General features: G+C 25.7%; 3 protein-coding genes across 7 annotated transcripts; 1 reads left to right on the top strand and 2 right to left on the bottom strand.

Moving 5' to 3' along the window:
* Positions 1 to 9,776: 9,776 nt before the first annotated feature.
* Positions 9,777 to 10,583, bottom strand: LOC101504156 (uncharacterized). The gene has a single exon (XM_004496530.4). The coding sequence runs from the start codon at positions 10,500 to 10,502 to the stop codon at positions 9,879 to 9,881; it is 624 nt and encodes a 207-aa protein (XP_004496587.1). The 5' UTR covers positions 10,503 to 10,583; the 3' UTR covers positions 9,777 to 9,878.
* Positions 10,584 to 10,958: 375 nt separating this feature from the next.
* LOC101503842 (protein phosphatase inhibitor 2) lies at positions 10,959 to 13,681 on the bottom strand. Of its 5 annotated transcripts, none has more exons than XM_073366909.1 (5): positions 13,539 to 13,681; positions 12,581 to 12,653; positions 12,369 to 12,481; positions 12,066 to 12,245; positions 10,959 to 11,550 (listed from the first exon to the last, which is right to left on the bottom strand). In XM_073366909.1, exons 2-5 carry the CDS (start codon positions 12,583 to 12,585, stop codon positions 11,354 to 11,356), a joined length of 495 nt encoding a protein of 164 aa, XP_073223010.1. In that variant the 5' UTR covers positions 12,586 to 12,653; positions 13,539 to 13,681; the 3' UTR covers positions 10,959 to 11,353. The 5 variants fall into 5 exon arrangements, with proteins under 5 accessions (XP_073223010.1, XP_073223011.1, XP_073223012.1 ...); XM_073366910.1 differs by lacking the exon at positions 13,539 to 13,681 and adding an exon at positions 13,396 to 13,533; XM_073366911.1 differs by lacking the exon at positions 13,539 to 13,681 and adding an exon at positions 12,889 to 12,938.
* A 3,283-nt stretch (positions 13,682 to 16,964) lies between these two features.
* Positions 16,965 to 17,525, top strand: LOC101503506 (E3 ubiquitin-protein ligase ATL31-like). The gene has a single exon (XM_004496528.3). The coding sequence runs from the start codon at positions 16,965 to 16,967 to the stop codon at positions 17,523 to 17,525; it is 561 nt and encodes a 186-aa protein (XP_004496585.3).
* The last annotated feature ends 8,630 nt before the right edge of the window (positions 17,526 to 26,155 follow it).

Here is a 26,155-nt window from a genome sequence, read left to right as displayed (position 1 = left end):
TTATATCCAAATAAAACAATATTTAAAAAAAAAAATATTGTTTATATTAGTGAAAAATAATTTTTTTTTTTTGTTTATTACAAAACTGCCAACTTGAGTTACTTGAGTCAATTGGATTCTAATTTCAAGGATTGGCGAAGGAAACAGTAAAAAACCAAATAAGTTGCTTTACTGTTTCTTATGCAAAACTTAGGAAATAGGAAACAAACCGAGAACAAGGTGACATATTTTTGTAATTACAGATAAAAATAGAAATTACATGGGCCCTTAACTTTCAAGTTTAAAAAAAAAAAAAATTGTACTGAAGAACATTTTGCAATGTTAGTACTCAAATATATATATCAAAATTCCCAAATTACAAACCCTAATTTTTCAAACACGTTAAAAATATGGATTCCATAATATATATATCAAAATTCCCAAATTCCATCTTAAAACAAAGACAATAACCGAATTTCATCATGAATTAAACATGGTAGGCTCTGATACCAATTGTTGGAAAAACCTTAATAACGTTGTGCTCAACAATCCATGTCAATTACATGATGAATAGCCAAAGGCGGAAGCGTACCTGTGGGAATTGCCATTAATGAAATCCTGAGATGATGATGATAGAGCCAATGGGTTGGGTGATCTTCCTCAGCAAAACACCCTGAAGACTTTGCTCTCTTGATGGGGATAGAGAGAACCAGAGAATTTTCTCCTTTAGGGTTTTGAAACTGAATAGTCTTGTTGTGTTTGCCTTGGGGACCATTACCCCTATATATAACTATTATTAGTTATATCCCAAATTGCAGTATTTCCAATTCAGCCCCTCATTAAATTAGAAATTGTCTGGTATCTACACTATTAATTTTCATAACTATTATGCTCTTTAGCCATAAACTATTATATATTATTTGACCCCTAGTTTATTGGCTAATTATATAATGACCCTAACACACTTTATTAATTAATTACATATGTGACCCATAAATCTTACATTTAACACTTTCGAATTATGTGATACATATATTATATAATATGATCACCTTCTTAGATCTACACGTGATTTGGTTAATAAAAAGTATAGAATTTTCTATGAAAATAACACGAAGATTCATTTAATTTATTGGGATGGAGTGTGTATTTTAAATGTTTAAATATGACACGAGATATTAATAACACTTCCGTGATTAAAATGAAATGAGACATTTGTTCGAATTCAAAAATTCTTTGGATCAAACCGTAATAAGTATAAATATGATTGGACTAATATACTAAAGATCTATGATGTTAAGTTGTGATCAAAACTCTGAAGATGACTTGTGTTTCAATTAATAATATACCAAATATTTTTGAGTGGTTAACTATATGTCATAGTTACGCATCACCGATTTTCTAAATTTTCAATGCAGTGTATGATAAACAACCAATCTCTCTAATCAAGCACTCAAATAAAATCCTACTAATTATCACATTTCAACAATAATTTTATTTATATTTTATACGATACTTTTATATATTAAATCATAATTATCTAATTTTTGAAATATTAATTTAAATTAAATAAATTATAAATTACAAAAATTTATAATTATTATTTTATAGCAATATTCAAAATTAGCCCCAACAATTAAACATTGAGACAATCAACACCTATAAACTAACATTGATAATGAAAAACTTGAATTCACAATTTAATTATGTATACAACGTGCAGCAGCCAATATGAAAAAAAGAAGTTGTGGATAACGCAAATAAAACATGCACTAAATGTTTATATTTATTTTTATATTTTATCCGTCTTAAAATAATTAAATAATTTTTTAATCATTTTATAAATATTAAGAAAAATATATAAATAAAAGTTTGAATACGATTTTTAAAACATTGTCATTCTTAGGTATTGGTGCATTAATAGTGCAATAAAAATATAGTAAAAAATATCACATTAGAAATTATATAAATAAAATTAATAAAATTATATAATTTAAACTAAATGCATTGGAAATTATAATAATTAATTATTTTAAAACAATTTATATTTATAAATTAGTCAATTATTTTGGAACAGAAACAATAATATTTAAATAATATAATAATTGAAGAGAGATTTCACAAAAATAATGCATGTAGGACCCAAACATAATAGATGAGAGATATTATTTTCAAAAGCACAGATTCATATAGACACAAATTTTTCTACGTTACAATAGGGGTGTTTGTTTGGAAGGGTGCTTATGAGGGGAAGCAACCCAGAGTGGATGACCTAGCAGCCTGTTCGAACATCGAAATACAAATATTGTTGGGATGAAGTATGAAAAAAATACCTACTTGTTTTCTTACACCCTCCTTTCTTGGTCCATAAAAGAGAGATGATTTAAAGTTATATCTTTACATGAAATTATTCATCAAAGTTATTAATTCTTTCCATTTTATTCAAAGAAATTATTTTCATATAAATTAGTTTTATTTTCTTCATATTTTATATGTAATTTCGTCGTTTGAGTGTGACATTGTTTTATGCATCTTGGTGTACTATTGTTTGGTTTTCAATTTTATTATAATATTCGTTTGATTTAAATTGACATATTAAATGAATTTGGCCTAGTCAATATTACATTGTATTGTTAACACTTTTCATAAAAAATATCAATCAAATCAATTTAATAGTTTATTATTTCAAATTTCGCACCATTTTATTAAAAGTTATATGCTTATTTTGATGCATTAGATGACTATTTAAGTGAATATTATATGCTGTATTGATTTCAATTGATGTTTACTTAAGAAATGGACTCAGTGACAAAATTGATTATCTAGTTTTATGCTTGTTTTCTTAAATGACAAAATTGATTGCTAATTTTGAATTAAATTATTATCTCACAAATTTGAGGATTGTTAATTTGAGACACTTATAATTGTTAGTTTTAATTTAGTCCAATCCCAATGCATTTTTTAATATATAGATCAAGAGATTACTCAACTCAAGTATGAATGCAAGCTCAAGTATATGAAAAAAGGAATGTGTGGAAGGAAAGGAAAATGGAGTGAAATAGAGGTTTTTAGTGTAGATGGCAGTGGTGGTTTGGTAAGGTATATGTGGTAGATTGATTGCTATCAATACAAGGATAGATAGGAAGAGGAAGAAGTGTGAGGAAGAAAAAAATTAAGAAAAGTGATCTAGCAAATAATATGGAAGAAATGTGAGGGTTTATATAGAGGAAGAGGACTGGGTGACCTGTTAATTATTAGAGCTATCAAAAAAATTCTCAACTCCATAGTTTTTTTAATTTTTTTTTAATTAAGTCTTTAATATTAGGTCCCTTATTAAAATAGTTTTTTAAAAGCTCTGGCACATTATTTCATGGGGCTTAATGGAAGGGGTTCAAAGGGCTTATAGGCCCCCAATTTTTTGTTAATTTTGAGATATTTTTTCTTGAAATTTTTTTGAAATTTATTTATTCAAAAATAAAAAATAAATAAAAATTCAGAAAATTTTATGAGAAAAATTAAAAAAACAAAACTTCTCGAAAAAAATCGATTTTTTTCTCGAATTGAAAAAATTTCGAAAAAAATTATAAATCCTTTTTTATCGAGAAAAAAATTAAAACTTTATATAAAAAAAAATTATCGAAAAAAAAAATCGATTCTTACCACAAAATTTTAGGAGGCTTTTAGTGTGGGGCTTTGTTTTTTTGGGCCTTTTAAATTATAAATTTTTTTTTGTCTCTCCAACATGTGGGCCGGAGCCAATAATTAGTAGGTTTGTTAAATTGACGGCTATATTACTACCATATTTTCATAAGTTTAATTACCTTGGTGACTAGGAAATTTAAGGGGTAGATTACGGTGAGAGTAACTCTCAAACTTTTTTTTTACTATATATTAATATATGTTAAATTCTTAATTAGTTTGTAAATTGATTTGATTTGATGGGTAATTGTGAGTTTCAAATAGAAAGAGAAAATAAAAAGTGATAAAAATTGGCTAGTTATATTATTATTATTATTATATAACAATGAATATGAATAAAAATTATTAATAACCATAAACAATAAATCATTTTATTTTGGACTTACGACATCAGTTAATTAAAAAAAAAATCATTTCAAACCTTAGAAAAAAAAAACCGAGATGTTTTACATTTTCTATATATCATCATTTATACATAGAAAAATTCCATTTTAAGAAGTTACAAAAATTCCAATTTGTTTTATTTATTTATATGAACAAAATTGCATCTATTTTGATATAGATTGCATCTATGCATTAAACAAAATTAAAATGAGATATCGAATAATGTGGACATATTTTGATATTGATTGCATTTATAACAAATTTGAAATTAAAAAAAAACAAAAAAAAACTTGGGATTATGTCAAAATTTGATACACACCAACCAACTCCTTATCAAATTATCACTTTGAACACTCTCTTTTATCAATGAAACAAAAGAATCATTTTACAATTTTGATTAAAATAAATAATAATTAAAACCACAAAATGGGACCAGCATAAGTAAATGCATACTCTCTCATTGTTTTTTTCATTTTCTACCATGAGTAGATATGTAAGAATTGATGCTAGAGAATTTTTTATTTATGGATAAATCACTTATATGTCATGGTTGTAATTTTTATAATTCTTTGTGCTCATGTTTGATGAATTTATGAGCCGTTCACTTTCTTGTTTAGTAATAATGTTGGTTTATATTTATTTATCATAGATTAAATAAATGACAAATATCTTTAGAAAAATAAATAAATGACAAATATCTTTTCTTATGCCTCTTCACCTAAAAGAATAATTATCTTATATTTTGGTTGCATAATAGTAAACATGTCTATCTATCATTATTGCATAGGACAAGAATCATTATTCATGTGAATCAAAATAACTTTTTTTTTGTTACTAAGGGTTGAAAATGATTTTTTTTTAACTTAATTGATGTCATAAGTCCAAAAATAAAATCATCTATTGTTAATGGTTATTAATAATTTTTTATTCATGTTCATGATTATTATACTCAATCAACCTTGTCATGAATTGGTAAGGTTTGATATACGAGTAATAAATGCAAAAAAGTTTCTATTCACTATCTTTTTTTTAAACAACTCAATCAATATTATGTTAATATTGTTAGTAATTGTTAAAATTGTAATATTATGTTAATATTGTTAATAATTGTTAAAATTGTGTTAAATATAGGAATCAATTATTGATCTCCTTATCTCTACACTCCTTAATTCATACATCATAGCTATTAAATCAACTTTTTATCTCTTGATAATGATAAATTCTTTAGTCTATAAGTTGGTTTGATTTCTATAAAAAAAAAAAAAAAACCAAATTGACTCATATACATCATTAATTATATATATAAAAGAAATTGATAAATAGAAATATATACATTTATATCTATATAATTAAAAAGAAGGACTTTATATTTTTTGTTTAGCACGCGGCATTACCTCTTCAGTCTATTACATTTTTTTACTAGAAGTAATAAAGTATAACATTTATTATATAAAAAATAACTTTTAGTTTTTTAGCCTATACAAATTAAATAGTAAATAATAAATGAAAGAAAAATCACATTTTCAAATTCAAATACCATGAAATAAATACAATGAATGGTACGAATTTATATGCACTGTTATATGAAAACAACACTAAAAAACCATTGTCATTAAAATTCGGGTCTTAATAAATTCATACTAATAAGGTTCTTTAAGTTACCGAGCTCTTCAGAAATTTTGCCTTTAATGTTATTGCTATACAGCTCCATGCAAATGTAATGAATTGAATTTCAAAAAAAGTAATTTAACAATTACGGAAGAATATGAATGTGACTTAGATAAACACCTCCTAATTTTTTGTGTGAAAATAAAAACTTGATTATTAGACTTTTCATATTTTTTTTAACCCTCTGTTTTTTAAGAGAATAGACTCTAGTAATTAAAAATTCAATTTTAAAGTAAGAAAAATTAAATTAAGAATTTTTTCAATTAAAATTTAAATTTGAGTTCTCTCGAATAAATCATCTCTAATTAAGATTCATTAATCACTTGAAGTCAATTATTTCACTATTTATCTTTTTCATGTTTTAACAAAAATTTATATTATATATTTTTTGGTACGGTTTAATTTATTGAAACGAACAAATCGATACATATCGATAAATTTAATGTCATTAATGCTACTCTACAATTGTGCCATTTTGAGAACTACAGGTATATAAATAAAATACACAGAGCTATATAAAAATACATGCATGAAATATTTGTGTTTAGTTTTTGCATGTAGAAATTTTATTATGAGTATAGTTTTTGTATATAGCTCTTCTATTTTTTAGACACTTTTAATTTTTTAATGTGCATTTAATATATGAAACAAATTTTTTATTTGAAAATTTATTTTAAAAATTCTTTTTAAAAAATGTTATAACAAAAAAATAAAATAGTATAAAAGTTATTTTTTTTTAAATCGTAAACAAACAGTTCCAATATTTCATATATAATAAATATTTACTTTAATTTGAATTGAATATTTTACTCATATGAATTTAAATTTTTGTCCCGTTTGAAAGAACATCTTATGGATTTTTGTACAATTGAAGTAGAAATTAATATATACATTGTTAATTTTCTGACTTTATCATATGATAACTTTTGCATATTGATCAATAGAAGCAAATGAACAAAACAAATGAGATAGTTTGTATTAAACGAGGCAGGTCCTATTTTGTGGTTTTGATTATTGGTTTTAATCATTTCGGTAAAATGATTTCTTGGTTTCATTGATCAAAAGAGAGTGCTCAAAGTAATAGTTTGATAAAGAACTCTCGGTGAGTAAGTCATTACTATCATACTTGCTGGCTAGCTAAGAAATTCAAGGCGTATAATGTTATATTCTAAACTTTTGTCTTTGCTACATACTCTAAACTTTCGTGGTAGCAACTACATACTCTAAACTTTTGTCTTTGCTTTAAAATAATGTTATACTCAATTCTCTAGTTTATATGTTGGTTTGTTTCAAAAAAAAAAAGAATAGGTTTGACGAATAAATGTGACTTCTAAAGAGAGAGAAAACAAAATAAGATAAAAATTTATTAATTATTTTTTAAAAGGTTTAAATGTGTTTTGAGTCTATAAAATATTTACATATTAAACTTAGTCTCTATAAAATAACATATAATTTTTATTCCATAGTCCATACAATAACAAGTAAATTAGGTTGAGTCTCGTAAGAGACATGAGTCTTGTCTGCAAAAACAATAACAAAAATTACAAACGCAAATTTCTTTAAGCAAAATTCTCCACCAATATTTGAAGTAGAAATATATGCTTGGTTAAGTTTCTTACATCATCATGTGATATGATGGGTCATGATATTTTTGAACTAAGCTATAAGTTGGGCTAAATTAGTTTTAACCAATTATTTACTAATTCATCTAATTAATAAATTCAGAAATATGAAAACACATGAAAATACGGAGTTAATATATCCATTGTTAATTATAACTTGATTTGACTCTAACTTGGTTTCAAAAACTAGCTCAAGAAGTTAGAATTGTGATGTCTTATGTCTCTTACGGGTATTTTTAAAAGGATTTAATTTACATGAACCATTTTAAAATATTAAAGAGCATTTCTAACGGTTGTCAAAAGTTGATGACGTGTTGGAGTTGACAATTATGTAAAATTCAATTTTTGGCGAGTTAACTATTGGAGTTGTGTCAAACTGATATCATGGTTCTTTCAAGAAGGTACGGTACTTTCATAATTTAATAATAATAAATTTATAACTATTACCTTTTTTTATTAATTTATTATTAATAATAAATTTATGACCGTTGCCTATTTTATTAATTTCTTTTATCATTTTTAATTATTGTTGTCATTTATTTAACATTTAATTTTAATTATTGTTATAAAAATCTAAGTTCAATTTTATTTTAAATTAAAACAATGTATAATAATATTAATTGAAATATTTAAATTAATATTTTAAGTTATAATAAATTGAATATAAATAAAATATTAATGTATAAATTAAAATTGTGCAACCTAATATAGTTCTTAAGAGTTAAAAAGTTAAAAATGAATGAGTTACTTTGTGGCACTAAGCCCTATTTAATGAATCCACCTTGACTTTACCGTTATAATAAAAAATAAATGAATTATTTTAAGATAACGTGAGATGGTGTAACTTTATTTATAAATTCATGTTGAGTTTAGTGTTAGAGATGTTCTAATAAATTATGATCGTTAAATTATTATAAATATTTGATTTTTATTATAATTATTTTTAAAATTATACGTATGAATGATTGCAAATTGAAGATAGATTAAATTTAGTACATAAAAATCAAACTTTAAAAAAAAAAGTTTTCTAAGGCAATTCATTCATTATAATTAAAAAATACAATTAAAAAAAATTCAAATTAGAAATTAGTTAAAATAGTTTCTCATAAACAACTATTTTAAATATTTTTTACAACTTTTGTTAAATAATAAATTTTAAGAAAAAAAAAACTTAAAATAAGAAGTTATTTTGAATAATTTCTCATAATAAGAATCTTCAAAAATATAACTTAAAAAGGAATAATTTTTACTATCTTAGAATCTCTAACAATTAATATGTTTGTGATGGAATGTCAAAATTACTTTTTTAATTTATAATATATCAATAGAAATAACTTCTACTATTTTTGAATTTTTTTAAAATATTTATCTTATATAATATGAAGTTAAAAGATTTTTTAATCTACTGGTTATTGGTCTTGTTGCACAAAATAATTATTGTTTTAATTTTAGGTTTTGTTGTCATGTAGTGGCGGTGTGCCTAATATATTTGTTGAACTTGATGGCATTTCCGCACCTATTGGACTTGAAAGTACTTGGCCTTGTAACCATATATGTTATTAATGGAAAATCTTACTTTTCATAATCTCAAATTTTAAATCATACAACTTTCAATATTTTTCATCATGTAGATTCTTAAAAAAAACACTTGTTAATATTTCCTTAATTAAAATAGGCCTCTTTAACTTCATGTAATTTTGGTGGTGGTATGTAGTTGATAACGAATTCAAATTTATTAAAGTAGACTATTTCACTTCACCCCTGCATCTACACGTATATTATTAAGTCGAACAATATATTTTGAATTTGTACTGAAATTTCGCACTTATGCGTATCTATGTTTTAAAAATTAGATTAGATCAATCAGTTCAACTTCCAACCGAACTAATATCCAATTAGGTTAACATAAAATCAGACTGAATAAGGTTAGACTGATCAGATCACTGAATTGGACATAGTTTTTGAAAACTATTTGATATTTAAAAAAAAACTCATTATCTTTTTTTTTTTAAAAGAAACAAAATTTTAAATGAAATAAAATAATTTTTTTAAGTTTAACTTTAATAAAAAATTATTTATTTCACTTTAATCCGCAAGACATTTGTGATTGATTGGTCGATCGATATGAGATTTGATACTTAAAAAACTTGCATGAATTTTAATGTATTTATTATAAGTATTTAATATTTGTTATAAATTTTATAAATTTTTACTTTATAAATTATAAAGTTTTAAATTTTTAAATATATTTCATGTATTTATTTTATTTTATTATTTATTAAATGATTTTAACCGTGGTTAAATTGATTAAATCATAATCTAAGTATCTCGCCAATTCGATCTCTAATCCTATTTCTAAAACATTGTTGTGTTCTTGAGTATTGGGTGACTGTTGTGTCTACTCGAAAAAGATATAAACCACACTAATTAGTAACTAGTGATCACATTGATGATTATGAAGTTAAAGAAAGATCACATTACTGATTAGTACATAATACACAGCAAGATCGAACGGCTGATACAATTTCATTCGAGATTGGTGTGGCGGGATCGAACGGCTTCAGGGCGCTCACCCAAGAGCTCCCCCAACTTGTACACAACCATCTCGAACAATACAAACAGCGCCCCTTCATATACACTTCCCATCGGAAGCAACGGTCTAGATTTCACATCCACTGCTTCATCCACATCATTTGCCATGGTCTGCGCAGGCACGTAAGCTACCGCGCTAGCGTGCTTCACACAAGACCCCGTCTCAGGCTGGGCCGTCAGAAGCAGCACCCTTCCACCGTTAGATCGCGCCACCGAACATAAAGCATCTACGGTGGAGAAGCCTCCGGGACCAGCGGAGGCGATGAGGAGATCTCCGGCGGTGATTGGTGGAGTGGTCATATCGAAGACTAGATGGGCCGAGAGGCCCAAATGGGCGAGGCGCATACAGAAGGCCTTGAGCATAAGGCCCTCGCGGCCCACTCCGTAGAGGAAAACACGGGCTTTTTGAGAGGCTACGGTGGAGAGCTCGGTGACTAAGAGGTCCAGTGGGGGTAGGTATGGATGAGTGGGCTTTGAAAATATGGAGGCTATTTGGTTGCAGATTTCTGTGGCCATTGAAGCCATATCTTGAGAAATAGAAATAGAACTATAAGCCATGACTTCTTTCTATTCATTCACTCACCCACACTATATCAAATTTGTTGTTTTTCTCTTTTAATTACATTCTGTCCATGCCCGAGGGCCACAAAAACTTGATTATTTTCCTTTTTTTATATAATTTTGTCATTTAAATTTTGTATACATATAATTAAAACAATGAATTTATTTATTATTAATATGAAATATAATAATATTTTAAAAATTATGTACATAATAATAAATAAAATTATATTAAAAAAGTAATATTAGACTTGACACATTTTTTTTTATTAAAGGGACATTGTTATGATTATATAATAGAATATCAAAATTGCAAATTTAAAAAGTAGAGGAAAACTAAATATGGAACCTAATCCTTTCTTTTCTCAAGTTTATCTCATTTTACCACGAGTAAGTCACTTCTCTTTCTATCGAAGTTCAAGAGAATTTTTTTCAAACTCACAAGTCCTTAACTCAAACATGAAAGTTCAATAGAATAGAATTATGTAGAAAGGAACAATGAAACTCGTGCATTGTGAATTGATCTAGCTGAAAATGAATAACTAAGTATAGAGTTCTACTAATATCTATAATTGAAGTTAATAGTTGTCTATTACTTCAACTATGAACTATAACACTTTTTTTCTCAGCTTCTTCCTACCTTCACTCTCTTGGGATGGTATTAAATTAAATGCACTAAAGGACGCCAAACTATCATTCTTCTAATATCATCATGAAACATCCAATCTTAACCATGAAACATCCCAAAAATGTAAATAGTAATGAAACCACGAAGTGTGTTTTATTCATCAAAATCAAACAATATATAAGAAACATTTGGTTGGAGAAGTCCATATTACCCCTCGATGTCAATCTCCTTTACTCGCTGCAGAAGATGAGTCAGAGTTCGATTTCTTCTCCTCAGTATTATTATCCTCGTCACTTCCATTCTCTAGAAGAGCCTGTTGTCTCAATTCTTTGACTTTAAGGAATTCATCATAGTGGGCACGTCGGTGCTCTTTAAAGCTACAACTTGCATCTGTTTCATAATCAAAAAATGTTCCTCCTAACTTAGGAAAAACATCAAGTTTGGTAATCTACTATTACAAAAATAAAAACTCCTCATTCTATATACCCTAGAGTAGAGAATGACATGAAATTCCCAGAAAAAGAATAATGGTGGAATTTCAATAGTCTCAATCTAAATCTCCCTAAATCTCTTTTAATCCTCTCAACTTTATTTAATTTTACTTTTTTTTGTTCGAATGAAAATATATATCGAATGGATCATTCATGTAAAATTTTACATAAATCTAAAATCATTTGATATGTTATTGAGATTTAAAAAGATTGACATTATTCAATAAAAATGCATAAGATATAAATTTTGATATATCTCATTATCATATAAAATAATTCAAAATTTGTATAAATATTTTAGATATATGATTTATATGATATAAACTTTTTATGCAAATAGAAATAACTGAAGGAAAAAAAAAAGATAAAATTAAGAGAAATTGACAGATGTTCCAATTGAAAGGATACAAATCTATAGAGACACTAAATGAATAAAATTACCTTCATCAATTTGTTCTACTGATTCTGTCTCATCCTCAGATGATGTCCAGCCATCAGATTGTCTAGTTTTTTTTCTATTGCAAGAAACCACATTATCAAAAGCAGATTCTTCAGCATTTGTTGGGTCACTTTTATCATCCACACCTTCATCGTACCCTCCTCTTCCAGGAGATGGAGAGCCTAAAAAATTAAGCTACTCAGATGAAAAGTACTCATATGATATCCATATAAACATATACTCATTCTGATATCCAAAAGAAAAATTAAAGGACATATGGAGTTAAAGTGATCTTGTTTACATACTGTCATCTTCAATCATAGGATGATATGGAGTCTTAGGCTCAGTAATTTTTTGCCTCACAGGTTTGTTTGCCTCAATGTTTCCAATATTAGCTTCATCCCATCTCACACGTCCCCTGCAATATCAAAATGAACGAAAGGTTCATAATTCTACAATTTCTTCTCAGTTCATCCCAAACGAACAAACTAATAGAAAAGCAGATTGTTAGTATTACTTCATTTTGGGGAGATAGACGAGCTCTTTGAACAGCAAAAGTATGCAAAGCTAGCCCCAACCTACGTCGTCAACTGTGAAAAACATTAAAGTTCACAATGCAAGTCATTGAGCTTAAAAAAGAAAGAGAAGGGAAAAATAAAAGGTCAAGCAAAATCCATGAAGCATTAACGTTAAAGAATGCCAAAGCAATGTGAACAGAGAATTCAATAAAGCAGGACAGAGAATTTCACAAGAAAGCTATGTATTCCAAAAAGAAAAAGTCAGCACTTTCAACTAACATCGATAGAGTTGGTTTTTGGTACATACTAATATACAATACTAACACTAATCAGGACTTACGGACATGTAGATGTCAAATTGATTAATGTATCGGAGAAGTTCTCTATATATAAACATGAAATTCCACATTACCATCAATTAATAATATATTTTTTCAACGTTATAGAGACATGAAAAAGTATCACTACAATAATTGATATTTTAACTATATTGTAATTTGTAACTCTCGAAACCATCAATCATTTGCATCACACCACCAATTAATAATATATTGCAGCTTACAATTATAAAATGAAAATCCAAAGCATTGATTTCTTACGGATTCTTCCAAAAAATGTGTTTGACATCATGTTCCATTCCGTGCAGATAAATAAAAGGCACTAAGGGAGCAATTGCATTACACGATTAGAAATGCAAAATATCCGAATCGAACATTACTCATTTCCATTATACATAACACACATCGCTAAATCTAAAACCACGATTCTTCTTTGATATAGCAAAAGAAAAATCAAGATAAAAGACGAGAATAACCTTTTAACAATCAAGTTGAAAGCATAGAAATATGCAGCGCATCATTCAACAAAATTTATGGCATTTTCTCGATAAACAAACAACTATAGACGAATTGAAAATTTGAAGATGAAGCGAAGAAAAAGCAAGAGAGATAAATGTACCTTGAAATTGAAATTGAAATTGAAATTGAATGGCGATGTTTAACTGAGATCTGCTGCAATGCAAAGTGTAAAGATAAAAGTAAAAAACTCGCTGTTATATTTTGGTCGATCGTTACATTTTAAAGTGAAGACCCATTTAATTTATTAAAAACTAAAATATGATTGTCACAACAATTTAATTTATATTTGGTTTTTTACTAAAGAAAATATATTAATTAAGGGGAGTCTCTCCCAGTTAATGGTGAATTATCTTATGATAAATATTAATTAGTAAGTTTAAACTTTGAACTTCACCAATAATGATCTAAACCACTAGGTATTCTCTTTGTCGCGTTTCTTTAATAAGACATTTTGTATATTTTTGACACACTCTATACTTTTGAATATATTTGAGTAATAGTTTGTAATTATTTATATCTAGAATGGGTAAAAATTACATAATTTTGAAAAGAGAAGTTTCAAATAAAACAATATTCTATCTTTTTTTTACTCAATAAGAGAAAATCCTTGAAAACCTCTGAAAATCATAAAAGCTGTATTGTTGAATGCATCATGATTCTAGAAACCTTTTTTTTTTTTTTATTAAACTAGAAACCTTAATTAAATAACTTTTTATATAACTATAATATAACACTTAATCTTTTTATTTATTTTTAAAAAAATTAAGAAAGATAAATGCTTTTATTGATTAAAATAATATTAATGATCTTTTTATAATTGTCCTCAAAGAGATTTTAATCCAATATCTTGATATTATGAGGATAATTAAGTTCTTACCATGCACTAAACTAGTACCTCAAATATTTTTCATTCAATTTTATACTTTTGAAAATTCTGTTTTTCAAAAAAACTAAATAAAGTCTTTGCCCAAAATAAATAGATAAAGTGTGTAATAATTTACTATGCACCATTAATATTCCATTGAAGACTTCTAAAATCAATACTACACGTAAAACTGGCTTTTCTATGAAACTTTCTTCATAAATTTTAAAAGATTCAATTTTGGAACCGTTTTAGGTTCTGAATTTGAATTCTATCATTTCAATAAAAAAAGTTTTGAGATCTTAAATGCTACTCCCTTAGACATTGTTGCTTAGTAAGACAAGAATACAAAGTTTTCTACAATATTGAATATTTTATTTGAAATAAAATATAATAAAAAAAAATAAAATTTTGATACATGTGATTCAATAAATTGATATACTTTCTTTGGTCTCCAATTATACAGAAAAAAAAAATTCAATACCAATAAACTTGTTTATTATTATTATTATTATTATTATTATTATTATTATTATTATTATTATTATTATTATTAAATATTTTAGTATGGCCTTTTTTTTTTTTTTTTTTTTTTTTCTGGTCCGGTCTTATTCACATTAAAATTTTAAATAATATATTTTATATTTTTTAAATAGAATAAACTATACTTTTATATTTAAGAAAAAACTAATAAAATAATAAACATCAGAAATTAATAAAATTAACTATTAAGTCTGCAACGAACTTCCAAAAATACAAAGAAACAAAATGAACTCATAATGAACAAACTCCAAAAAGACAAATATTAAATGATGATAAAAAAGTCATTAAACATAAATGCATTTTAAAAGTTATAGTTTTTTTTTATAAATAAAACAAACAAAAAATATGTAAAATATTTCTTATAATTGAGACTGAAATAACACTTTTTAAATTCTAAACCAATTACATTATTTTTTTAAATATATATTTTTTCTTCATAAATTACATCCCAATAATATGATATAATGGAATCGTTGACAATTTGACATTGTAATATTCGGTGAAATGCTCCCACTGTTTTCTCAAAAATGTAAACAAAATATGCTTAATTTTTTTTTTTGGGTTCTAAATACTATTCCTTATTATAAGCCTTACATTCTTTTTTATTATTAAACAAAAATTGGTAGGATAATTAATATATTTATTTTATATCATAATGTTTTAAAATGATATTTATATTTAAGGATAATTTTTTTACACACCACTATTATGCCACCACATATCTATATTTAGAATTTTTTTATTAGGTTGATTAATTATGTGTATATTTCTATTTTATGTACACTTTATGACACTTATATACTCTAGAATTGACATGTAATTAAAGAAGAAATAGATGTACGATTTATTCTACGAATTCCCGTAATTATTTTCGTGTACGCCATATTTCATGTGGTGTTGAAAAAATAAAAGTCATACCCACGTCTATGAAACCGCATAATTTATTTCTAGTTACACATCAATTGCAAGAAGCCCATGTATCAAATTTCAGACGTGGTATGGTATATACTATATACTCATGTTAACTACAAAAAATGCACTAATATACTCCCTCCGCCCACCCCTCAACGTATGGACAATAAAATGTTTCTCGAAATATATTAAAATAATATATCAAAGAAAATTAATATATTTAATTTATTAAAAAAATGATGGTTTTGGTTTAAATTATCTTCAAATATAACAAAAATATGTTAAAAGAAATGGATGTATGTAATGTAAATTAAATTAAATATATTAATTTTATTTGATTAATTTTTGTGTTTTATTTAGAGATGGAGCGGGTATTTAAATGTGTGAGTGAGATTAAAAAATAGAATAAATGTATGGCTTGTATTAATATGATTAGTTTGTCAATTATTTGTAATTTTACAAAAATTATTTAACTTGTACTTTTTGTATATCAAAGTGACGTTATTTTAACGGAACTACCGTAATATTAAATATGCATTAAATGAAAGAAAAATAAATAATATTTTTATTATATTATATTACTTACTACTTCGATCTCAAATATAAAAAATATAAGGTAAGAGAAAATTAATGCATTTGATTTAAATTTTAAATTAGATATATCAATTTTCTTTGACTATACTTTTATTTGCATTTGAGAGTAAAAGAAGTATTAAGATTTGATATATTTAATATTATCATAAATATAAAATAAAATATATTCGACTAAAGAGCGGTATATATTATATAATAATAATTAAAAATTATAGTTGACAAAATATAATTAATATAGAAAAAATTGGGAAGTGTAAATTATTTTAATTTTTCTTTTCAAATAAATCAATTAGAGTAATAACAATTTTTTTAATCTTAATCGTCTTTCAAACTTTAAGAGAAATATTCTAATAATTCAAAATTCAACCAACGAATAAATAAAATGGAATCAGAAATTATTTGAGTCAAAATTTAAATTTAAAATTTATGCAACTATTGGCATCATAGAATATGTTACGCAACTATTCGGCATGATAGAATTTGTTGATTAACTAATTAAGTGAAATATTGATATATATACGACATTTTCCAACAGTGCAAAACGCGTTCACCTTGTGTAAGTTGTGAAATTGAAGTTCCCTTTCTCTCATTCACTAATGTTTTGAGTTGTCGAAAATGGTTGACTCGACTCCCATTATCATCATATTCCTCCTTCACCACCATTTTACTGCAGAGGCACAGTCACCATTACAACCAGAGACACGTATCGGTTCATCAACACCAAATTTATGGGACGTGTCTTCAATAGGTGTTATTGTTGGAGCTCTTATTGCAACACTTCTCTTATTTTTCCTCTTGTTAATGTTCCTACGCCGCTTCACAACCTCAACATCAGAAAACAACACTCTGTCTGAGTCAAAATGTAAACCTGGCACTGGAATCACCCCTCAAATTCTCAAAACATTTCCGATTCTTTTGTACTCTTTTATCTTCAAGAATCTTAAAGAGTGTCCTCAACAATGTTCCGTCTGTCTCGGTGATTTCAACAACAATGACACACTTCGCGTTCTCCCTCAATGTAACCATGTTTTTCACCCTCCTTGTATTGATGCTTGGCTTTCTAACCATGTTACTTGCCCTGTTTGTCGTACCAACCTCAATAAACTTCATTCTCTACATTTTTCTATTTCCGTTGACACACAAACAGTTGGTGGGCATGGAAGTGAAATGGTATAAAAAAGTCTGCGACTGCGTTCTGACTAAGCTAGCCGCAACATCAAGCTTTTTATTTGATGTCAATTTATCTATCAGCTGCATTTGACTACAATTCAATGTGATGTCAAATATTGCAACTACAATTTTGAGTTTTTTTTTATGATAGCGTCTACTCCACTCTTTATTGATTTTTTTTTTCTACATTAATGCATTGTGAGCTGATATTCATTGTTGTAAATTAATACATGTATTATTATTTATTAAGCCAAAAAATTGTTGAGGTTTTTCATCAGAATTTTTGTTAAATAGCTACATTGCTTTTAGTTTAGGCGAAATTGAATAGACTGTATTAATTCTAAATTATAACGTGAATGTTTAACAATATTGCAAATGCAATATTGTCTACTACTACAATTAACTGCATTTTTGTTGCGTATACGCAACGCAATTGCAATTTAAAATCATATTAAAACAATAATAATCCGTTGTTGTTAAGTTACAAATCTATGAACATTTAAATCATCAATTTGTATACATTGTTAAGAATGATCAATTATATACTATTTATTAAAAAAATATTTAATAAAGATGTAGCTACTTTGATAAATGGTGTGTCACCGAACTTGTACATACATACACAAAAATACAGAAACACAAGACATCAGAACTGGTATTTTGCGTAAAGTATGACTTGTGAATCACAATCGGTGACAGTTAGTGGTTCCCACTGCCTAAAAATTATGTGGTTACAAAGATTGTAAATTTGGATCGATGATACGTACGCTTAGCTGGGTTTTTGTTTGGATTATGAAGAAAGAGGAACACGTATGTCTTCTTGTACCTTCTGGTCCATCAGCTATTGTCTGCATTGAAAGAGAGAAGGACAATGAACAATGCCGTAAGACAACTTAATTTGAAGGAACACAGCCTAAATACGATTGACCCTTTGTCTTTCCCTTGATGTTGTTTTGAAAATGACATAAAAGAGAATGATGGGTAACCACGACTGTTTTGGCCTAAATTTCATTTTAATGCAAAGCATCGCCAACTACCTGTACCACAATTCAAAAAGGCAGAATTTCTCTAATTTTCAGTTAAAGCAGCATTCATTTTCTTTATAACAACAAATTCGATTCAATATAATTAAAATACAACAAATGCCAAAGAAAAAATATAAGATATTTTATCTTTACATCTTTGATTATAGAGAAATTGTATTACCTGCCTACTATGATTTAAAATTGGGGTTTATAGGTGTATACTTTGTATTTAAATATGGTGGATGTTTGTTTAGAAAATCTAACATTACAAAGAATATTTTCAAAATTAATTTATTTCTAAATTATAATTTTTCTTTTATTAATATTTAAATTATAAATTTTTAAAAAATAAAAAATGATATGAAAGTGAAAATTTATGGTTGGTTATCTTTTATTTCCATAAAATTATAGGACTCTCAAGGTTTTCAATTTATGAAATAGGTTTGTAATCTATCAAACAAACATTGCATATAATATAAATTACAACACTATCCCGAACTGTACTCCATAGGGCACGACCCTCGTCCCAAGTCACAGCCCAACTGTTATTTGGGCCAAACACTAACAATCTCCATTAAGATCAGTTATTTTTATCTTCATTCGGTCTCTTGATTTTGTTTTTCCACCCTCAAAGACACTAATGTAAATTAAAAGTCGATAATGTATTCTGTAATAATAGAAGTTACAATCCAACAAAAAATTGAGAAATTGAATGGCCATTCACTAGGGCTGTTTATGGTTGGTTTTTTTAAAAAACCAAACCATATCTATTTTAAAACCAATATATGGATTTAGATTTATAACCAAATCCATTATTTAGTTTAAAACCGGTTATAAAACCAATTGTAAAATTGGTTATGGTTAAATAACCGGTTTATAATTAAGCAATCGGTTTTGAAAATTTTAATTTGAAAATCGATTTTCTTTTTCAAAATCGGTTAAAATTTGATTATCTTTAAAAAAAATATTTATTCATAGTTTAAAAATCGGTTATTTAAAAAAATCGATTTTTTCGATAAATTTTTTTAAAAAAATTCTCACCAAATTTTTCGAGAAAAAATTCGATTTAAAATTTTTTTGAGAAAAAAAAAGTGTTTTTTATTTAATTTTTTCCGATATTTTTTTGAAAAAAAAAATTCAAATTTTTTTCAAGACATAAAATCTCAAAATTAACAAAATATTGGTAGTGGATAAAAACCGGTTAAAAACCAAATCCAAATATAAAACATAAGTGGTTATCCAACCGGTTTTAAATAAACCGGATTATAACCATATGATTTTAACCGGATATTTAAAATGGATTTGGATCCGATTTTGAATTTGGGCCTCATAACCGGATTTTTTGCACAGCCCTACCATTCACCCTCCACTAATCACAAACCATGAACATTGACAAAAAAGAACCATGAGGGATACCCAAAATTATTTATCTCGCATTAAAATTAAGAAAAAAATTGAATTTACAAAAAAATAAAAAAACAGATGAATTAAAATTACAGATTTATGAAAACGGAGAACTAAAACTACGTCTTAACCAAATATATACCAACAAGATTTAAGAAGTACAGTAAAAATAATGGCAATCTTCCAAACACGAGCTTACTGTATAACAGAGAAGGAAAAATATCCTTCCCTCAATAGTCAATAACATGTTTCAGTCTTTTGGTGGCATGGACAGCATGAAGAGAGAGAGAGAGAGACAGAGAGGGGTATATGTATCAATAACTGGACCCAAAGATGGAGTGTAATATAACACTATACTACCATAAACCGGATGAAATGACAAAAAAAATGCCCCTCAGATGCACCTGAAAGCCAAAAGAACCACAATTGAAATAGAAGAGTAGGGCGTTGAAAAGACTTCTTATCTTATTTATAAATAAAAGTGAGTCAATAACACCAAACATATGGATGACTAAATATATAATTTTTTTTTATTTTTAAAATATTTTTTTCAACTTTAGTTTTTACAATATATGTTATTATCAATTTTAATATACGTTATTAAATTAAATTATTTTTCTATAAACATATTTAGAATATTATAAATGTTCTTAACAAAATTATAAATTATAATAGATGAATTTAATATTAACTTTTAAATGCCAATAACTCAAGAAATAAAAATAATGAAAATATAGATTTATTTTGATTTTATAGAAAAGTTGCTAACATAAAATATTGTGGAAATTAGAAGTGAAAAAAGGATAGAGAATGAAAATTAAAAATTTTAAAATTAAAAATTAAAATTAATAATTTAAATAGATTTTAAATATATTTAACTGTTGTATATTAAAGATTATGTCGTATACAAAGTTAACGACTTAGCGTAATTTTTTTTTATACTTGTTAATGAAATGAAATTTTTGCGACTTTGACCGTATTTATTTTAAAAGTTATACAATTAATTGGTTGTAATACATTGATAGTAAATTTTTATACAATAAAAAAATATATAGCTTTAGTGTTCATTACCGAATGATGGTTTAATTGAAATTATAGAGACTAATTTGCAAAACTGGAAAAAAATAAAGGGATTGATTTGTAAGGAAGGAATTTCAAGTTCCTAATTGTTAGGTAAAATTCCTTAAATTTAGCTTTCACATAGTATTTCCGTACATATTAAATTAGCAATGAAAAATTTAAACTACTGAGTATTATTGGAATAAAAAATATATTTAAAATACTCCATTAATAAATAAAATATAAATTATTAATCATTTATTTAATATATATATTTTATTAACCATTAAAATGTAATCTATTAACTATTTTTAAGAGTATTACGATTTAGTCGTTAAAGAAATGTTTTATATTGATTAAGATCATGTATTTGCACTGATTAATTAGATATATGTTTAAAAAGTAATTAATGATACAAATATAATAATGGTTAATGATACAAATCTTATCTTGTATTAAAAAAAGGTTTTTCATTTTTTTTAAAGTTATTTTTTTGCAAAATAAAACAAATAAGCCGAATACCATATATATAATCTATCTGTGTCAAAAAGTGTTCCAATAACACATGTGTCTTGAAAAATATTCAATAAAACAAAACCAAGACCAACATAAAATAGCATAGACAAAATTCTTATCCATTATAAATTTAAATACTAGGAAACCAACTTAAACAATGGCATTAGCACCCCTTGCAATCCTAGGCCACAAATCAGCATACTCATTTCCAATTAGACCAGTAATAGAAGAACTTACAATTATAATGAAACACCATATTATTAAAACAATAAGAAAGAAAAAAAAGACAGTCACATTATCCTCCTGCAATAGTATACCAACTGAAATCATTAATATTAAGCTACTAAACTCTATTGATTATTATTGAAAAAGAATACAAACAACCTTGGCTAAGTGAGGTAGATAACTTTTGTTGAAGTTTTACGTCTATTCTGAAATAATTTGAATGTTTTTTTTTATGTCTCTACATCCCTCACTCAATAAATAATTTTAATATTGTGTGATTTTAATTTTTAAAGAATCTATTATAAATCAGTAACTATTTTTAATCTTAAATTTTTAAATAGTATACAATTAAGTTGAGAAATAAGAAAAGAATACGAAACAAATTGATAATTTGGCTTTAGCATGTTTATGTTTAATGAAGAAGGCAAATTCAAAGTTAAATATTATTTTGACAGCTTGCATCGCCATGTTCGTGAGATGTTATCGATCTGTCAAACCAATTCCACCATCTAAGACAATGTCCAATATATCATTTTTCCAATGGAACAACGGAGGTGAGAAGGGTACGAGATCAATAATAAAGAAAAATTGAAAAAGAAAATTGGATACAACAATAATCTAGCCAGTGATAAAAAAATCTCAATAATTCAATAAAAAAATGAAAAACTAAAAATGAATCCATGAAACTTCTCAATAAAAATCTTGAAAAATAATATAGCAAAATAATAATTATTTAATGAGAATAACGATTGAGCTCAAGAAAAAAAATAATTAAAAAAAAATATTAAACATCATACATTAATTTTTTTTTATACAACTTGATTATGATATCTTTTATATAATACTCTTAATAATACTACCGTAACAAAACTAATTTTTAACTACTTTAAACCATATTTAACTAAATCTAATTATATTTGATATAACCACTATAGGAAGATGAGAATCAAACCTCTCTTTTATTGATTCACGAAATTAGTTCTTTTATTTTAAAAATTTATAATTTTAGTTAATTTTTTTAATCTTTAACTAAAAAATAACATATAATATATCTTAAATAACATATCATATCATAGATGATATAGAATGTCCAATAAAATACTATAAAAATTTAACTTTCTAACTTCAACTTTTTTTTATATTTGTAATTTAATTAATAATATATGAATAATTAATACATCTAGATGGTTCTATATTATAAAATTGTATATCAAGTTATTTAAAAGACGTCGAATCATTATTTTATAATTCTAAAATATGATAAAAGAATCAAAACTATCGATTTTTAAAATAGAAAAACCAATTTCGTAAATTAATAAATAAAAAACTGCAATTAAATAAATAAATAAAATCAATAAAACGAACTGCGTAGCTTAATAAACAAAACTGCAATGTGTTTATTGTAATGAGTATGAAATTCATTACAACGATTGTCATTAAATAAGAGGATCGTATCAATATTTTATCCCTACCATCTAAATAGAAAATTTACAAATATGGGATTATTACCATTCTATTTTTTTTTATATATATATATATATATATATATATATATATATATATATTTCACAAATGGGGCTGAGTCTATTTTCAAAATTCAAACACAACAAACTATTCAATTAGGTATTTAGAGAAATCTCAAAATTATTTAAATAAAAATACTATTTTAAAAATTTAAACATAATTAAATATATTTTTTTAAATTTATTTCCAATTTCCAATTATATAATTTAAAAATAATTACTTTAAAAGATAGTATATGCTCCACAAATATTTAAAAAAAAAAAATATGTTATACTATTAATAATTGGAAACTGACATAAATGAACTAAAAAAATATTTTAAAAAAATGTATTTAATGATAAAGTAAATTATGAAAAATATTAAAAAATTAGAAAATTAATTATATTTTATTTATCGATAATTTTAATTAATTAAAGTAATAAATCTAATTTAGGCAAAAGTCTTAATGAGGAAATTAGTAATAGCATTTAAAAAATTCCAAAGATATTATAAAATGACTAAAATAAAAATTGGTATAATAATAATAATAATAATATTTTTGTGCGAAGGAGACTCTAAATATATCTTTTGACATTTTTAATATCAATGAAACATGAAATATGAAATATTTTAGTTGTTTTGAGAGAGAAAGAGGGACGAGAGAAAGTGAGAAGAGATAGACCATTTCTTTTGTTTAGAACATCAAAGAAGCAGCAGAAAGCATGGACTATAATCTTTTTTCTGCTTTACTAACCGGTGAAGAAATTTCCACGGCTTCATTAAGAAGGAGAAAGTTATTAAAAAAAAAAAAAGTTAAGATGATTATAGTTCAAAGAGAGGAAACATGTTTGGTTATTGTAATTGAGTTCCTTAAATAAATATATTAACTAAATATATGAAGTTGGGGAAGTGAAATCGTAAATAACCATAAGCTTGTTAATTTGACAACTTAAATTATATTTGTGAGTTGATTTAATTAGTTAAATTATAATAATGATCTTCATTAATTAAAATTGTACAATGTTAAAATTAACCTAATTAATTGAATTACTCCAGTAGAAAAATTGAATTATTAATTAAATTAATTTAAATAAAATAAAAGAAAATTAATTTTGATTAAAGTTTTTAAAATAGAGCTATTTTAATACTTTTAAAATATTCAACACTTTTTTTTCTCTATTTCTTTTATCTTTCTCTTATTCAAATCAATATATCATATTAACTTTAAGTTTAATCATATTAGTTATTTCACCTTTTTCTATCATGTTAAACGATTTCGATTTGTCAAGACATTGCTTGTGAGTAGTTATTATTTTCATTTGAAAAATTGGTTGCAGAACATGACATATGCTTTTTAAATTTGTCACTTAAGTATATTAATTACATATGTGACATTTCATACATTAAAACTACTTCTCTAATAATATTTTAATTCTATTGTATGGCAATAAAATCCCTCTAACGATATATGTATAAACCATCGCCTTCCACTAAAACATTGTCATTTTGATTTTTGACTCAACTATAATTTTAAATTAATTTTAAAGAATATAACTTACTATCATAAAACTCTCTGAAAAATACAATTTACTGTCAAAATAATACATGATCATTATGACCGTTAAAGATTAATTTAAATTTTTAATTGAATTAGAGACTAAAATGATAACATCCTATACTTTTAAAAACTAAAATGATGATTTACCCAACTATATATACTAATTTACAAAAGAGAGTAGAAAGAAGATAATCTTTATTCGATGACAAATCAAGTTAACTCATGAGTTTCTTACAAAAAGGAACAAAGGTAGTAGTAGTATTCTTGGAACATGGAGTTATACTGTGAATTTAAAAATTTGTTGAAGTCCATCATTGGAAAGAAAAATTTGTTGAAGTCCCACATCGAAAAACTCTCATATTTTGAGTAGTTTTCAACTCTATAAATACTAAAGTCCCACATTGGATAGAAAACATACATGGGTTTGCTTCCATCACTACTCACATTTCTTTTTGTCCCTTTAATTTTTTGAGTGGTTGTTATGTTGTAATCCCTTCGATTTTTAATTTTTAGAAAAGTTGTTATGCTGTTGTTTTGTCGATTTTTGAGTGGTCCTAATGCCACTATGAGCGGTTTTTGTGCTGTAGTCTTTGTAACAGTTTGTGTGTCGTAGTATTTTAGAGCGATTTTTTGTGCCTTAGTCCTTTAAATATCGTAGTCTTTTAATCGTCATATTGAAAGTGACTTTAACCGCCATATTGAGAGTATAATGCAGTGGAACTCCGGTACAATGAATCTGAGTTGTTTTATCATGGGAACTTCGTGGTTGATAGTATGCTTTGCACAATTTGAGCAATGCCACGAAACGTCTTAAAGAGAGTGACCTAATCTGCGACTCAACTCAGTAATATCTTCGGTGACAAAAATTGTGATTTTTAAACAGTTATCTAAACTCAAAACTAACAATTTTAAGACTTTCTTTTTGTCGTGTTAACCGAAGAGATTAATGGATTTGGCTATGTTGCCTCTGATTTCAATAAACTATTTCAGTTTGAAGCAAACATAAAATGATAAGACATTTGGAGAATTAACCCATGGGAAAATAATGATAAGAATTATATTCTTAATGAACTTGTTGATTATCGTATAACTACTACAGTTCCAACAATACTGCTAAAGATGTTTGCGATGCTCTGAATAAGTATATTGTAAACTGCTACCCAGAGTATCAGATGACCGATGACAGATCCGTGGACGCTCAATTCCGTAAATTTCAGAAGATAACTGATGAGATCATTTATTAAGGTACATCACTCATGGCATATTTAAATTAAAATGTTGAAATCAATAAATTATCTTTTCATGCTTACATGTTGTGTGATTTTAATTTTTGACATGCTATACTT

Source organism: Cicer arietinum, chromosome 4 (genome assembly GCF_000331145.2).
Source record: "Cicer arietinum cultivar CDC Frontier isolate Library 1 chromosome 4, Cicar.CDCFrontier_v2.0, whole genome shotgun sequence".
Taxonomy (NCBI): Eukaryota; Viridiplantae; Streptophyta; class Magnoliopsida; order Fabales; family Fabaceae; genus Cicer; species Cicer arietinum.
The sequence above is the reverse complement of the archived record's forward strand: the minus strand, read 5'-3'. Positions and strand labels throughout refer to the sequence as shown.

Coding starts and splice junctions, on each gene's coding strand:
- LOC101504156 (XM_004496530.4), bottom strand. CDS start 10,502: ATGGCTTATAGTTCTATTTCTATTTCTCAAGATATGGCTTCAATGGCC.
- LOC101503842 (XM_073366909.1), bottom strand. Junction 12,246..12,368: donor TCCTATGATTGAAGATGACA/GTATGTAAACAA, acceptor TTAATTTTTTAG/GCTCTCCATCTCCTGGAAGA. Junction 11,551..12,065: donor AGTAGAACAAATTGATGAAG/GTAATTTTATTC, acceptor TTCCTAAGTTAG/GAGGAACATTTTTTGATTAT.
- LOC101503506 (XM_004496528.3), top strand. CDS start 16,965: ATGGTTGACTCGACTCCCATTATCATCATATTCCTCCTTCACCACCAT.